General features: G+C 45.4%; 2 protein-coding genes across 3 annotated transcripts in view; one reads left to right on the top strand and one right to left on the bottom strand.

Moving 5' to 3' along the window:
- The window catches only part of gria4a (glutamate receptor, ionotropic, AMPA 4a), a gene marked incomplete at both ends in the record, with an annotated part of 202,311 nt that extends 195,840 nt beyond the window's left edge, over window positions 1–6,471 (bottom strand). The window contains 2 exons of one of the 2 annotated variants that reach the window (XM_079515075.1): window positions 1,921–2,079; window positions 6,363–6,471. In XM_079515075.1, the coding sequence (XP_079371201.1) occupies window positions 1,921–2,079; window positions 6,363–6,456 (253 nt within the window). The remainder of the gene's footprint in view (window positions 1–1,920; window positions 2,080–6,362) is intronic. The other variant, XM_079515074.1, reaches the window with a different exon arrangement.
- Window positions 6,472–12,428: 5,957 nt separating this feature from the next.
- Window positions 12,429–14,303, top strand: LOC306932133 (high affinity cationic amino acid transporter 1-like; the record flags this gene model as incomplete). Its single annotated transcript, XM_079513835.1, has 1 exon — window positions 12,429–14,303. The coding sequence occupies one exon, from the start codon at window positions 12,429–12,431 to the stop codon at window positions 14,301–14,303; it is 1,875 nt and encodes a 624-aa protein (XP_079369961.1).
- Window positions 14,304–15,789: the final 1,486 nt, after the last annotated feature.

The following is a 15,789-nucleotide window of genomic DNA, read 5'->3' on the forward strand; positions in this document are numbered from 1 at the left end:
TTTCAGGTATTGGAATTGGTATCGGGAGGGAAACAAATGTCATCAGAACATCTCTCAACCCATTGTAACCACTGCAGACGTGGTAGTTATTAGATTGGTTAAAATACCTGTCATTCATTGAAATAAGTTCCAAATCGCAGTTTTACTACTACTGCTGCAACATTCTTCCACAACTAATGTCTGTTTCTTTTCTCAAAGCCGTTGTTTATGCGAGACCACGGGGGAATTTCCTACTCCGCTGGTCCATTGTGTACATCACAGGTAATGAGGTTCATGTCTGCATCTAGAACCTACTCCGCTGGTCCATTGTGTACATCACAGGTAATGAGGTTCATGTCTGCATCTAGAACTGGTCCATTGTGTACATCACAGGTAATGAGGTTCATGTCTGCATCTAGAACCCACTTCCGGTGCTTAATTAGGCAATGTTTCGTCCAGTTCACCAATTCCCGCAGGCAAGATGTCATCGTATGAGGAGGATCAGCAAAGCTGACACCGGCACGCAAACACAGTATGGCGTGGTAAGGCATGGTAACGACCCCCCCACACACGCACGCACGCACGCACGCACGCACGCACACACACGTAAGGCTGTCCCCAAACATTCAGGGTTCGAATGTTCTGTGATGTTGTCTGTGATCTTCATCTTTTGCATCTGCCCGTGGGAAGCATTACATTGTGGCAGAGTAGACACGTCCGTATGCACCCGCCCCCACAGGTTATTTTTAAAATTAATTACAAACGAATGGTTCGGATGTTCGCTCGACAATTCCTGCCGAAGTTTGAGTCCTAAAAAAAGGGCTAGGGTACAGCCTTAACACACACTAACAGAAGTAAAAACACATAAAAACTGTGTGACAGCTGTCAGGGAACTCTGTGGTGTCTATGTTTGCGGTACCACAATGAACTCAGCCCCCACCTGCACGTACACTGAATAATCTATATTGAATCTCTCACCAATCACATTTCCAGGATGAGACACTGCACAAAACGAAATACTCAGTATTAACCACTTAAGCCATTTAGTCCCCTGATTTGCAAATGCACTTGGACCGCTGTTTTCCGTCTACACCAAATCTCAATGCCAAAACATAGGCGATCTACAAGCTCACAACTTGTAAATCACCTATTTTATTGGCTAATGTTGACCCCCAGAAATATGGATGCTGGGGTTCCAGTGCTTAATTTGAGTCAGAGAGTGTTCAAAAACAAAACCATTAATTTTGTTCACTAGACTCTGGGACATAAGCAACAAATGGGATCAATTGGTTACATTTGTAATATTCTCAGTTACAAATGGGATAAATTGCTAACATTTGTAATTTTCTCAGTCTAAACGGATAGACGGAGACTGAGGATGTGACTGTGTACAGACAGACTACAGAGTGAGGGGAGAGCATGCAGGTAATGAGGCTGGTGTCTTCTATGGCTTCTATGACTAGACTTTGATGCTAAATTAAGAAACATTTTGTCCGGTTCACAAAACCCGAAGGCGGGCTATCAACGTATGAGGGTTCAGTCAGGCGAACGCCGTCACGCAAACACAATATGGCAGGGTAAACAAAGTCTCTCAGTCTCACTCTCCAAAACACACACACACGCGCACACACACAACACATCAAAACTGGGTGACAGCGAGAGAAAGAGTGAGGGAGAGAGAGAGAGAGAGAGAGAGAGAGAGGAGATTAAAAACAAATTGAAGTGTAGATCCCGGAATAAATTTAACTCCAGATGTGTACACTTGCTTGGTTCTCTTTCTGACACACAAACGCACGAACACACGAACACACACACACACACACACACACACACACACACACACACACACACACACACACACACACACACACACACACACACACACACACACACACACACACACACACACACACACACACACACACAGACGCAAAGACTCACATGCATTGGTGACAGCAAAGCTGTTGGCAGTCTCTATGTTGTCGACATGGGGGACCAGGTTGAAGGGCGCCTCGGTGGCATTGGGGCTGGTGTTGTGCAGAAAGATGGCCAGCCGGAATGCTGTGTACTCCTGATCCGTGTTCCTGATGAACAGGCCACCTGGAAGAGGAGGAGAAGGATCATCGTTATTGTCACATCACAGGTATATGAATGCTGTGTACTCCTGATCCGTGTTCCTGATGAACAGGCCACCTGGAAGAGGAGGAGCAGGATCATCGTTATTGTCACATCACAGGTATATGAATGCTATGTACTCCTGATCCGTGTTCCTGATGAACAGGCCACTTGGAAGAGGAGGAGCAGGATCATCGTTATTGTCACATCACAGGTATATGAATGCTATGTACTCCTGATCCGTGTTCCTGATGAACAGGCCACCTGGAAGAGGAGGAGCAGGATCATCGTTATTGACACATCACAGGTATAAAGGTGAAATAAACGGTGGGTCTTTTTGCACCCGCTTCATTGTTTTGGTTGTAAAGAGAAAGGAGGAAAAAAAGAAGAAGGGGGAAAAGAAAGAATAAAAAACAAAGAGGTATATCTACATATTTATATCAGCTGGTACTGTTTGTGATATTATATCATCTGTCGGGTGAAACCTCATGTGTCGAAAAATTGCAAAATATAGCAGATCGACAAGCTCAGAATGTGTCACTTCGCGGCGCGTTTTTTTTAGCTTGTGGATCTGCCACTTTTGATTATTTTGTGTGACACTGTAGTATATGATCAAGTGGCGGGGCGTTGATTTACGAACCAACACAATAAGGTAAAATGTGTCAAATAAGAGATTTCTGCCCGACATCAGCGATATGTGTACACATGGCATATCCATTCATAGTACTGTATGTTATGTATAGGTTTAGAGATGAGGTGCATGCATGGGCATTGCAGCTGGTATAGCCTACGGTTCATGATATTATGAGTATCAGCGCGTGTCAGGTTCAACCACGTAGTCCACAAAGAGGTATTTTTCTCCCTGGAAATAAAAATGTCTGGGTTTCCGAGGCTAACAAAGAGGTGACTTTCATCCACAGGTCCATGGCGAAGAGCAAACGTCCAACAGTCTATTGGAAGTACTCCATAGACCCAAGCAAAATCCTGTATTCTAAATGAGTGAAAAAAACCTTATAATTCAATTTAAAGTCTACAAAGTAAACTAGAAACTAAAAATGTCAAGTAATTGCAGTGGAGTAAAAGCTTATTTATTCTGCCTGATACTGTGATGATAGACGGGGCGACGAAGGGATCGTTATTAGCCTGGTTACATGTTGCAACAAGCACTAATTGATGTTTAGTGCAATCCTGCACAAAACAAACATCATCCACACACACACACACACACACACACACACACACACACACACACACACACAAACACACACACACGCGCATGCTTACAGTATGTGCATGTAACGAAGACACGCATGCTACGTTATAGGTCTCTAGAGAGAACATATATGAGATGGCCTTTAAAACCCTGCATAATGACATGCGAGAGGAGAGGGGAGGGAGACTGTAGGAGAGAGTAGCAGGAGGAGAGGAGAGGAGAGGAGAGGAGAGGAGAGGAGAGGAGAGGAGAGGAGAGGAGAGGAGAGGAGAGGAGAGGAGAGGAGAGGAGGCATATGCACTTCCTTCGTGTGTCTTTTTTTCTCTCCTCATTAACACCGAAATTGCTCTGCACTGCAAAACCCTGAGCCTTATTCACGTAACCCTGAGAGTCAAAAGAAATGGACCTCAGGGGTCCATTGTTGCAGTGTGGCTCTTTATCTGCTCATCAATCACTTTGCATGCTATCCTGTGTGCATGAATTTAACCACTTAAGTTGACTTAACCCCAGCATCCATGTTTTGGATCTACAATCTCCAAGCTCACTGCTCGTAGATTGGCTATTTTTCGGCAAAGAGATTTTTTGTAGAACTGAGGTCTATAGTTTACCAAGTCCAGAGCAGTGCACATACCTGGGGTTACGGGAGTCCCATATAGTGGATAGTTTGATATAGATAGCTTCATAATTGGTCAGTACAACTCTGAGAGTGTATATACAAATGGAACCACCAAGACTGAGGATTTTACAAATTGGGGTCCCAGAGATTAAACATGATGTGTATCAAATGGGGGTCCGTGGCCAAATGCATATCAAAGGTTGAGAATTACTGCATGGTCTACTCTAGTCTACTCTATAGGGTTAGATAGGGTTCTTAATAGGGTGCTTAAATGCATCCCATATCAGAAGGTAAATCCATCAGACATTTACACAGAATGATAAAAATCACATGAATGCTGTTGTGGTGTCCCAGCATGGCTCTCTCTCTCTCTCTCTCTTTCTCTCTCTCTCTCTCTGTGAAGTTAGAGTCCCCTGCATACAGACATGCTGTCTTGGCATCCATCAACGCTCCACTTGTGTGTGTTGCAGCGAAATGCAAATGCATCCTTGAGTGAACTGGAGGGAATTGGCTGTGTGCGCGCGTGCAATCTGCACATGCGTATTGCGTACGTGCATGCGCACGTGTGTGTGTGTGTGTGTGCGCGCGTGTGCATGTGTGTGTGTGTGTGTGTGTGTGTGTGTGTGTGTGTGTGCATGTGTGTGTGGCCGCTACATTAACACCTGCATGTTAGGCCTCAGCAGAGCACTATACCATTCATTCAATTTCACTCAATTATAATGTGTTCACTTATACACTTAAACCCTCAGGGTCCACCGTCCCCCAAGGGCTCTCGGATCCTTTAGTATTTCTCCTCTACAAATAACGGAAACAGCCCATCGACAGCTATGGAAGCCAAATATCCTTCCCCCCCCCAGGGATGCTAAGCACGTATACAGTAACCCTTACCTTCTAGCTGATCTACATGCTCACAAGGGGGATGGGGGGCATACTGGGGAAAGCTTCAGTAGGCCTAATGAGATTCTGACTCTGGCTCCATACGGGACTATACCTTTTTGGCAGAGTGTGGGACCTGATGGGCCCACCCAAAGCAGGGATGCTGGCGATCAATTGCTTGTATTATAAGGACAAGGAGGGGATAATTAAAAAAAAGAAAAACATTCAGTACAATACAATATGTGAGACTTGTGACGCCTGCATGCATGGGGGCTGTGTGTGTATGCAGGGCTTTCCAGTGCGCCGAGTATTTAGCGCGTTAACTTTATTGGCAGCTGTATGGAAGCCGGAGTCAGAATCTCATTATGGAAGCTCTCCCCACAGTGCACCCACCACCCCCCCTCCCCTCTCCCCCTCTCTCTCTCTCTCTCTCTCACTCACACACACACACACACACACACACACACGGGAGAGTGATGCAGTGAATACATTAACCAACCACAACAGCACTTCTGAACATACCAGAGGTATTTGACACACAAACACACAGTCAGAGCTGTGTTGTTTATCATTATCAGACTGCAAGTGAATGACATGAGAGAGAGAGAGAGAGAGAGAGAGAGAGAGAGAGAGAGAGAGAGAGAGAGAGAGAGGTTAAGCACCAGTCACGTACGTACTGGTCTGCTATAACTTTATCTCGGAATCTGGACCGATTAGGCTGTACGCGATTCACCGGTAGACCGGTACCCCTGTCCCCTGTGCACTGACACGAGGGATAACGACGGAATGAAAGAGAGAGAGAGAGAGAGAGAGAGAGAGTGAGAGTGAGAGAGAGAGAGAATACTGCAGTGTCTAAACAGTGAGCGCGGAGGGGTAACGAATTGCGCGCAGGGCGGGCGGCAGCTAAAAAGCGCAAAATAGCTAAAACGAGCAGGGGGAGAGCGAGGACAGACACACAAACAGACAGAAAGTTGGCATCGATTTGTAAAACGATATATTCGAGAGTGACATAATCGAGCTCGTCATTGACGGGATGGGAAGAGCTGTTTCTACAGTCGGCGCAAAACAGCCTCTCGTCCAGAAAAGGAGCGGAGCGCTTCTCTCCCCCTGGGAGACGTCTTGTCTTGCTTCGGTCCGGTTCAGTCAGTGTGTCAATAATGTGTTATAGCATCATCTTGTGTTTTTTTCACATGCGTAAAACACTGAAAGATAAAAGGATCATTCAGTGTTTTATTGGTGCGTAAATCATGCGTCTTAACCACTAGAAAGCCCTGTTTTATACTCTCCGGATGTTCGAAATGGCTTTGTGAGCTTGTATGTCCGCTTTTTCCATTAACACATGTTGAAAAATGTCGAAATGTGTATGATATTGATTTTTTTGTCCGCCTATAGGCTTAGGCTATCCAAAATAGAGACGTCAGGGTGAAAGTGGTTAACATCCATGTGCATGCATGGGCTCGTCTTTGCGTTCTTCTGCTTGCGAGATGCCAGTGTGTTTCATGTTTTACAATACAAATAAAAACTAAATAAAAACTAAAAGAAATGTTAAATCTTTCAACTCACCTATCTGCACCGAACTGGGGAAAGCCCCCGTCGCCAGCCCCCAATAAAGGGCGGAATACACCCCGAGAAAGTGCCAAGAAAAAATAATCCTCATCTTCTTTCCCTGTCCAAAACCCCCTCAGAAACTGTTGAGAGACATCGAGAGAGAAAGCGAGAGACGGGGAGACAGAGAGGAGAGACAGAGAGGGGGAGAGTGGAGAGGGACAGACGAGAGAGAAAAGAGGAAAGAGGAGGAAAAAATAGAGAAAAGGAGAAAAAGAGAAAAAAGGTTTTCCCGTTTTCAGCAATATTTATTCCATGGTGGGTTGATCCGTTTCTTCTCCTTGCAGTGTCCGCTCTAATAGAGCTCTCGCCCCGGAGCACATGCGATATGAGAGAGGAGGAGGAGAGAAAGAGAAAGAGAGGGGGAGAGGAGAGGGAGAGTGGGGGAAACTCGCTAGATTGGTAAGAGTCTGCATGAAGAGATTGGACATTCCCTCTCTCGCAACTGGAAAATAAACTATACAATGAATGAAAAGCATGTTTCATCATATAATGTATGTTTTACATTATACATTATAATTACTGTGTGGCTCTGTGTGTGTTTGTGCCATTAACCCTATAGATATAGGCCTATACTTGACTGGGGTACCCCATGCAGGCCTATAGCCCCCCAGACAAAATCTCTTGTGTTGTGAGCTTGTAGACCTTTTATATCTTCCTCCCAGAAGATGTATATCACCAAATGGAGCACTATACTGAGTGTATGCAAATGGACCCAGGTCTGTATAACTCGTCTCTGAGTGTACAAAATAAGTGGAACCAAATGGACCCTTACATGCATGGTTTGTATTGTCATTAAATTTACACTGAAGAGTTCACAGTGTATATAAGGAGAGGGTCCAAGAGATTATAAATGCTATCAAATGGACTGCGTGGTCCTTGAAATAAAAAAAGTATTGTAGGTTCTCAAAGTGGGGTCCCCTATAGGGCCTAGGGAACCTTTGGAGAGAGCGGTGGGGGGGGGTCTCAGGGGGTTCTCAGCAAAATTTCAAAATCAGTGAATGTAAAGGATGACTTCACCCATTTTCATGCATACTGGTATGCAATTGTTGTCGACTCATGTCTCAGAGGAGAGCTGTGCAGTGGACAGTTCAGAAACCCGCCTGCCACAGTGACATCATCGAAGGGCGATCTAAGCCAATAGAAACTGCAGGCTTCCTATTCCTAGAAAGTTAGCATGCTATAAGCCATGATTGTTCTCGCGTTAATACAACAATACATTTAAATTTTGAAATAGGCCTATTCCCAAAAATCTGCCAAATGATCGCTGGTCACTGGTAGGCTATACTATACAATATAGCGGTTTTCTGAACTGTCCAGAGCCCTCCTAAGGCTCCTATCATAATATGAGACCAAGTAGCCTAGTTACAAACAATCACCATTTTACTATTAAGGACCAATTATATGAAGAGGTTGAAAATGGGTGAAGTCGTCCTTTGACCACTTTACTGTAGATTTATATCGGCTACGTCATCCCCGAATGTAGGCTAGAACACTAAACATCCTTTTTGTCATCACTAAACTCGGGTATATTTTACCCAATATTCCATTAAAAAATATAAAAATCACACCGGTGTGAACTGAGTGGTGCAAGGCCTTATATAGTCTGATCAGCTATGTCAGTGACGTCACACACTAACCATAGCAACCATGCTCGTTTTTTTGGTACGAACACGTGTACACGGGTACAAAGCCAGTTGTTGGAGTGGTTTGCACCACTCAAAAATAAAAAAATCACACCCGTTAGAACTGAGTGGTGCAACTACACATTTATTGTTATAGCAACCATGCTCATTTTTTTTGGGTACACGGGTACAAAGCCAGTTGTTGGAGTGGTTTGCACCACTCGAAAATAAACACTTCTCATCAAAATATATTGATAAGTACAGCATTACATGGCAACTTGAGGTCCTCTTCTTGTTTCATCATGACTTTTTATGAAAACACGAAAAATAGATATCATGTGTGTGTGTGTGTGTGTGTGTGGGGGGGGGGGGGGGGGGGGGCTATCAATCATAGAGGGGGCAAAATCAGTGAAGTGGTGTAAGGTCTTATATAGACTGATCAGCTGTGGTCTGACGTAATGTCTGACGTAATGAAATCACACCTGTGTGAACTGGGTGACCATAGCAACCATGCTAATTTCTTTTTGGTACGGACAGACACGTAAACTAACAAAGCCAGTTGTAGGAGTGGTTTACACCACTCAAAAATCACACCGGTGTGAAGTGAGGGGCGCTAATATATTAAAGTCTAACTCATGTTGATTAGGTGATGGTGTTGACAAACGGTGCCAACACAAACATTAAATGCCATTAACAATAAAGAGACAATGACGTAATGAGGGACAATATCGTACATTTTCCCTCCATTGTCAATGGCGTTTTTAAAACAAACATTTAACTAAAAACAAACATTAAACCTGTATAGGAAAAATCACACCCGTGTGAACTGAGTGGTGTAAGGTCTTATATAGACTGATCAGCTGTGGTCTGACGTAATGTCTGACGTAATGAAATCACACCCGTGTGAACTGGGTGACCATAGCAACCATGCTCATTTTTTGGTACGAACAGACAGACAGACAAACTAACAAAGCCAGTTGTAGGAGTGGTTTACACCACTCAAAAAAAAATTACCTGCAGGGAACTTCTCCTTTTTGGTCCACCCATTCCTGTGAGAATGGTCCAGTGAGTGGGTGTTTTCTCTAACAAGGGGGGAATTTGCAGAACACCTGCTTGTAGAAAAAAAAATCACACTCGTGTGAAGTGAGGGGCGCTCTTATCATTATACATCATACATCTAATGAACAACTGAATTTCTGTGATTGGTTAGCGTTAGCCGATTTGCTTGTCATATGACGTATATTTTCCCTTCATTGCCAATGGTATTTAATGTTTGTGTTTCCACAAATGTACATATTTGACCTAATTTCTCCTTTCATTGTCAATGGCAAATATGACACGTGTGGCGAGAAAAGCTGTAGGAGGCCCCTCCAAAATCACACCCATGTGAAGTGAGGTGCGCTCTTATCATCATACATCATCTCATTCTGACCGATCACAATCTGCGTCCTCACTTTCGTCTTCAATGTTTGGTGTTTACACAATGTTTGGTGTGTGTACACAATGTTTGTGTTTACACAAACACTAAAAGATGTAGCCTGGCTACATCTTTTAGTGTTTGTGTATCCATCTTTTATAGCCAGGCTATAAAAGATGGCCATTCAAAGTCAACGGCATTCAATTGTGTTTGCACAAACACTCAATGATGGCCATTCAAAGTCAATGGCATTCAATGTTTGTGTTTAGACAAACCCTCAAAGCCATGGACATAATAGGAAAAACAGGGATGTGGGCTTGGGGCGAAACATACCTTCTATGCCACTGCATAGCCAGCCTACTGAAATACCCACCCACCTCAGACATCAGCAACATTATGACAATTACAAATATTTTCCGGGTGAAAATTGCCTGCATGTATTTAGTGTTCTAGGGTTAAGCAAGCCCATGATGTGCATTCGTGTGTGCTCGGTAAAACAAGCTGCGGTGTCCCCCCGTCCCCCGGACAGATCATCCAGCAGCATCAACAACAGCACGTGCACGTGCAGCTGCGGCGGGACGATGCATTGAAAGACACCCCCCCCCCATTCAACACCCCCCTATGGGGCGAGGGACAAATCGTTATCTCCCCCCTGTCATTCATAACCCCATGAGGCGAAACATCTGGCTACAAAAACTACACAGAGAGGGAGGGAGATTGTAAATGAGAGAGAGAGAGAGAGAGAGAGAGAGAGAGAGAGAGAGAGATCTTAAGAGAACGCATTATAATTTAGCCTAAACGACGACAGAAGGATAGATGCAGATTTGACGTGAAAGAGAGAGAGAGCGAGAGAGAGAGAGAGAGAGAGAGGAGAGAGAGAGAGAGCGAGAGAGCTCTGCTGCATCTTGTCCCATTCATTCATAATGGTTGGATGTGCCGCTGCTCTGGCAGGCAGACGGCGTGCGTTCCGCGTGCACAGCGGTGTGCGGGCGGTGGGGGCAGAACGGTGTAATTTTTCAGACAGCAAAACGAAAGGGATGCATCACGGTGTGTCCACTGGATGATTGCACGGTCTAGCGGACCTTATGTGTGTTTCTGACTGTGTAAACTGGAAGATTTCCATGCAGCGGCATGCAGTCAAGATGGAAAAGGAATAGGCTACTACTAGTACTATAGGCTACTATACTACTACTACTACTACTACTACTTCTACTACTACTACTACTACTACTACTACTAGCCTACTAATAATAATAATAACTAGAAAAGTCGCAATTTTTAAAAATTGCAAAGTGTGGTTGCCGCAGTCACTTACATAGGCCCATCCCACTAATATTGTCAGCCAATTACAATGTCACGTTTTGTTATTGACAAAAGGGCCATTAAAATTACATTTTGGACAGGTGTATGTAATACCTTTTCATACAAGGTTATTGATCCTAAGCCACTGATTGCATTGTATGGTGTAGTGAGTAGTCCTACAGGAGTCACCAATAACAACTCCAAGCCGACGCAATTACTACGTAATGTAGACCTTTATTAATCCCACAGGGTAAATTCTGTGCCATTCACGAGATATCTCGTGTTTAGAGCTTTACCACAGTGTGCCAAACACGAGAAACACAATATTCTATTCATCTAATTATTTATTTTATTAATATTTCTATTAATATACTATTTTTTCTCTTTTATGTATTTTTATGTTTTCATAAACGATTGTAAAACATAGATTGGTTACGTAACGAACAACAGCCAATTAGCTGCTACAAACATTATGCAAAGCTCGGCCAATCACTGCAGAAGTTCGATTCGATTATTCGATTACTCCGGAGGGAAAAAAAAGTGTCACAATAACAATAGTCTGGTTTCCCTTTGGGCAACCACACTAATAATAATAATAATAATATAGAGTGGGGAAAACATGCAAATTCCAAATCTCTCAGCCTACCTATACAGTAGCCTATAGTAGTCAGAGAAATTTGGAATTTGCATGTTGCATGTCTAAAACTGGGCCCAAAAGGGACCCTGGCCTGCAAAAACGAGCACCTGATTTTACTGTAACATAATAGCCTACACAGTATAGCCTAGTAGTCAATTATGTTACAGTAAAATCAGGTGCTCGTTTTTGCAGGAGGCCAGGGTCCCTTTTGGGCCCAGTTTTAGACCACAATGTAGGGTGTCGTTTCAAGCAAACTTGAGCTACTAGAGACACCACCGAGCATGCTAAATAGTGCAAGTTTCTGTGTCGAACGTTGCGAAGTTTGCTTAGCCGACTCAGCCATGTTCAAGTTGCAACCCGATAGGCACATAATAGTAAAATCATGTTCTGGCGAGAGCGTTTGCCCTGATTGCCACTCAAATGACTAATGGCCAATCACTGCGCGTCCTTACTCAAATGCAAAGGCTATTCCGCACTCGCTAATCAGATAAAATTGGGAAAATTGGGAAACCAATCCGACATTGTGGAGTCCATGTTTGGGCACATCTGACCCGGGAAACCATATATGGGTCATGGCTGGGTCATCGTGACCTCATTACAATTACCTTATACTGTCTGAGTGATTAAAGAACTAAAATAATTAAAGGTCCTGTACCTGCGTCAGTAATTATTATTTATACTGTAACCAAACTGTATTTAAGACATGAAGGGAAACACAAAACTTGCTTTTGAAAATAACCTTTTTTGAGGGGCAATAGCCCCTATATGTCCAGAATTTGGTGTATGTAACCTACATTTTGTCCTAACACAAACCTCAAACCCAAACCTCATCGGGAGATGATGACGATAGCGTTCTGCCAGACAGTACAGTATATAACCAGCCGCAAACTGCCAGTAGTCTCAATCAAGCAAAGTGTCTGTAGCCAACTTAGAGTCAAAGTTAAACAATCCTGTGATTCATCAGAGCAAGCATTCTTCCAGACTAACATAGTTGTGAAGACCTACACAACATAAGACGAGAGACCAGACCAGGAGGTTGTAACATGGCTGACAAGCTGGCTGCCCTGGGCAAAGTCCTGGTGCGTCGGCGGGTGCTGGACGGCTCCAATGAAGAGACCCGCTTTGCCCGCTGCCTGTCCACGCTGGCCCTCATCTCCATCGGCGTGGGCTCCACACTGGGGGCGGGCGTCTATGTGTTGGCCGGAGAGGTGGCCCAGAAAGCGGGGCCCGCCATCGTCATCTCCTTCCTCTTGGCCGCCATCACCTCTGTGCTGGCGGGGCTGTGCTACGCGGAGTTTGGTGCCCGCGTGGGCAAGACGGGCTCGGCGTACCTGTACAGCTACGTGACGGTGGGAGAGATCTGGGCCTTCATCACAGGCTGGAGCCTGCTGCTGTCCTATGTGATCGCTGCTGCTGCCGTGGCCAAGGGCTGGGCCTCCACCTTTGACAACCTGGTGGATCAAAAGATCGCCGGCTTCTTCAAAGCCAACATGGAGATTAAGGTTCCCGGCCATGTCTTTGCAGAATACCCTGACTTCTTCGTCCTCATGCTGTTGTTGCTGCTTACCGGCTTGCTGGCGTTCGGCGTGAAGGAGTCTGCGATGGTCAACAGGGTCTTTACGGTCATCAACCTGTTGGTTTTGGGCTTCTCCATCCTTTTTGGTTTCATTAAGGGGAGCCCGGGCAATTGGAATTTAACATTGGAGGACTTCCAAGGTTTCTTGAACTCCACCAACAGCACCATGACTGTTGAAGACCACTTTGGTGTGGGCGGATTCGCTCCGTTCGGCCTGGCCGGCATTCTGTCTGCCGCCGCCACCTGCTTCTTCGCCTTTGTGGGCTTCGACACCATTGCCACCATGAGTGAAGAAGCCAAGAATCCACGACGTTCCATCCCCATGGCCATCTTGGTCACGCTGCTCGTCTGTTTCATCGCCTACTTCGGCATGTCGACGGCGCTCACCTTCATGATGCCTTACTACCTGATCAACGCCCAGAGCCCCCTGCCGGTGGCCTTCGGCCATGTGGGCTGGTACTGGGCCAGGTACGCCGTGGCCGTAGGCTCTCTGTGTGCCCTCACCACCAGCCTGATGGGCTGCATGTTCCCCATGCCCAGGGTGATCTACGCCATGGCCGATGACGGTCTGCTGTTCCGCTCTCTGTCTAGGATCAACGGTAAAACCAAGACCCCCGTCCTGGCGACCCTAGTATCCGGCGGTGTGGCCGCCGTCATGGGCTTCTTGTTCGACCTGGGACCTCTGGTGGACCTGTCAGTCATCGGGACGCTGTGGTCCTACACCCTGGTGGCCGTCTGCGTGGTCATCCTCAGGTACCAGCCAGGGAACCCTTCCACCAAGCAGGACGAGAATGAGAACAAGCCAGAGGAAGGGGAGGAGAGCATCAGCCTCAAGCTGCTGGTCTTTCCCAGCAGGAAAACGCCCACGCGGACATCAGGGACCATCGCCTACGCAGCAACCATCGTGGTGTCTCTGCTGATCACCGTGCTGTGCGCCGTGCTCCCGAACGTCCCAGAGCTGCCGTCTGCCGGCGCCGGTGTACTGTCGGCGTGCGTGATCCTGGCGTTGCTCTGCCTGGCGGGCGTGGCCGTCATCTGGAGGCAGCCACAGAGCGCTGAGGCGATCAGCTTCAAGGTTCCTCTGCTTCCTGCCGTGCCACTGCTCAGCGTCCTGGCCAACGTTTACCTCATGATGCAGCTGGACTGGATCACCTGGAGTGGATTCGCCATCTGGATGGCCCTGGGCCTTACCATCTACTTCCTGTACGGGATCAAGAACAGCAGTGAGGCTGGAGGCAGCACCCCACCCTCCTCTGCACACAAGACGGAGCCAGAGAGCCAGAGCAACAAGAGCCCTCTCTACAAGGGCAACCACCTGGAGGGTCTCGTTGGCGCTGTGTAGATCTAAGGATTTCTATATGGTGTTGGATGATTGTGTACAAATGGAACCAAATCAAACCTCTCAAATTTAAAGACATTTAAGGTCCATTTGGTCCCCTGGTGGTATACAAGAAAATAGAAGAACCAATGTTTACTAGTGAACATCACCTCACGGTTCAATTGACCTGTGATTTATATTGATTTATTTGAATGTATGACAACCGGCAGACAATGCAAAATAAACAGACAGCATACAATGAAATCAGCTCTCGCTGATGTCTGGCTTTTGAAATGACGTCATATGGCAGCCAAGTCTATGGACTTTTAAACAGTAAAAGTCCATAGACTTTGGTGCCACATTATGTCACGTTTAGTGCCCTAAACATAAAAGTAATAGACTAGGCTGCCATCCTTTTTTTGTTAAAAGTGCTCTAAAAAACAAACATTAAAAGTCCATACAATTGCTTGCCATATGAAGTAATTTCAAAAGCCAGCATTGGAAACCCATTACTACAATTTGAACTGCGCAGCCTGCCTAAATTGGATTGTGTCATGTTAATTGAAACGAGGTAATGCTTAATACGCTGAAAAAAAGAAGCACAAATGTCGGACAGCCATTACATTTTCACCCCTTAGTGTTCATATAAAGCTTGCTTCATCTGGTTGAAAAGAACTGTCCGTGGTCCTGAAATCACACAGTACTGAAACGACAGCTGACCGAATCGCACAAGCCTGGTTGTCACTCGTCAGTCATTGTGATCTTGTAGATCAGTGCTTCTCAACATGTGGGTCCCCACTTTCTTTTCTTCTTTTTTTTTCTTCTTTTTTCAACAAACTTCATAGTTCAAATATGATTTGTTTTGGGGTCACACACTTTTTTTTTTGCCTGGACAAAACTGCCACACAAGGGCCCTGACCCCTTCCCCCAAAACATGCAAATCACTGGCATCATTTAAACAGCCCTGAAAATCCAAGGGTGAGGAAATGCCCCTCCCCTTTTTGAGTGGTGTAAACCACTCCTACAACTGGCTTTGTTAGTTTACGTGTCTGTTCGTACCAAAAAATGAGCATGGTTGCTATGGTCAAACCACTCCTACAACTGGCTTTGTTAGTTTACGTGTCTTGTTCGTACCAAAAAATGAGCATGGTTGCTATGGTCACCCAGTTCACACAGGTGTGATTTCATTATGTCAGACATTACGTCAGACCACAGTTCATCAGTCTATATAAGACCTTACACCACTCAGTTCACACGGGTGTGATTTTTTCTTTTTTGCTTGTTTTATGCTTGATTGTTTTGCTTGTTTTATGCTTGATATACATATAGCCCACGGACCCACATCTTTTCCTCTTGCATTTATATGCTCTTAACCAAATTCATTAAGGATTCTTTTGGTTCCTAACTATACATCATTTAGCTGGGGACCCACTGGAACCCCCTGAAGGACCCCTGGGGTTGAGGACCGAACCAGTGCAGAGTGACAGGCTGTATGGAGACAAATATATAT

This window comes from Electrona antarctica (genome assembly GCF_951216825.1).
Source record: "Electrona antarctica genome assembly, chromosome: 11".
In the NCBI taxonomy this organism is placed as follows: domain Eukaryota; kingdom Metazoa; phylum Chordata; class Actinopteri; order Myctophiformes; family Myctophidae; genus Electrona; species Electrona antarctica.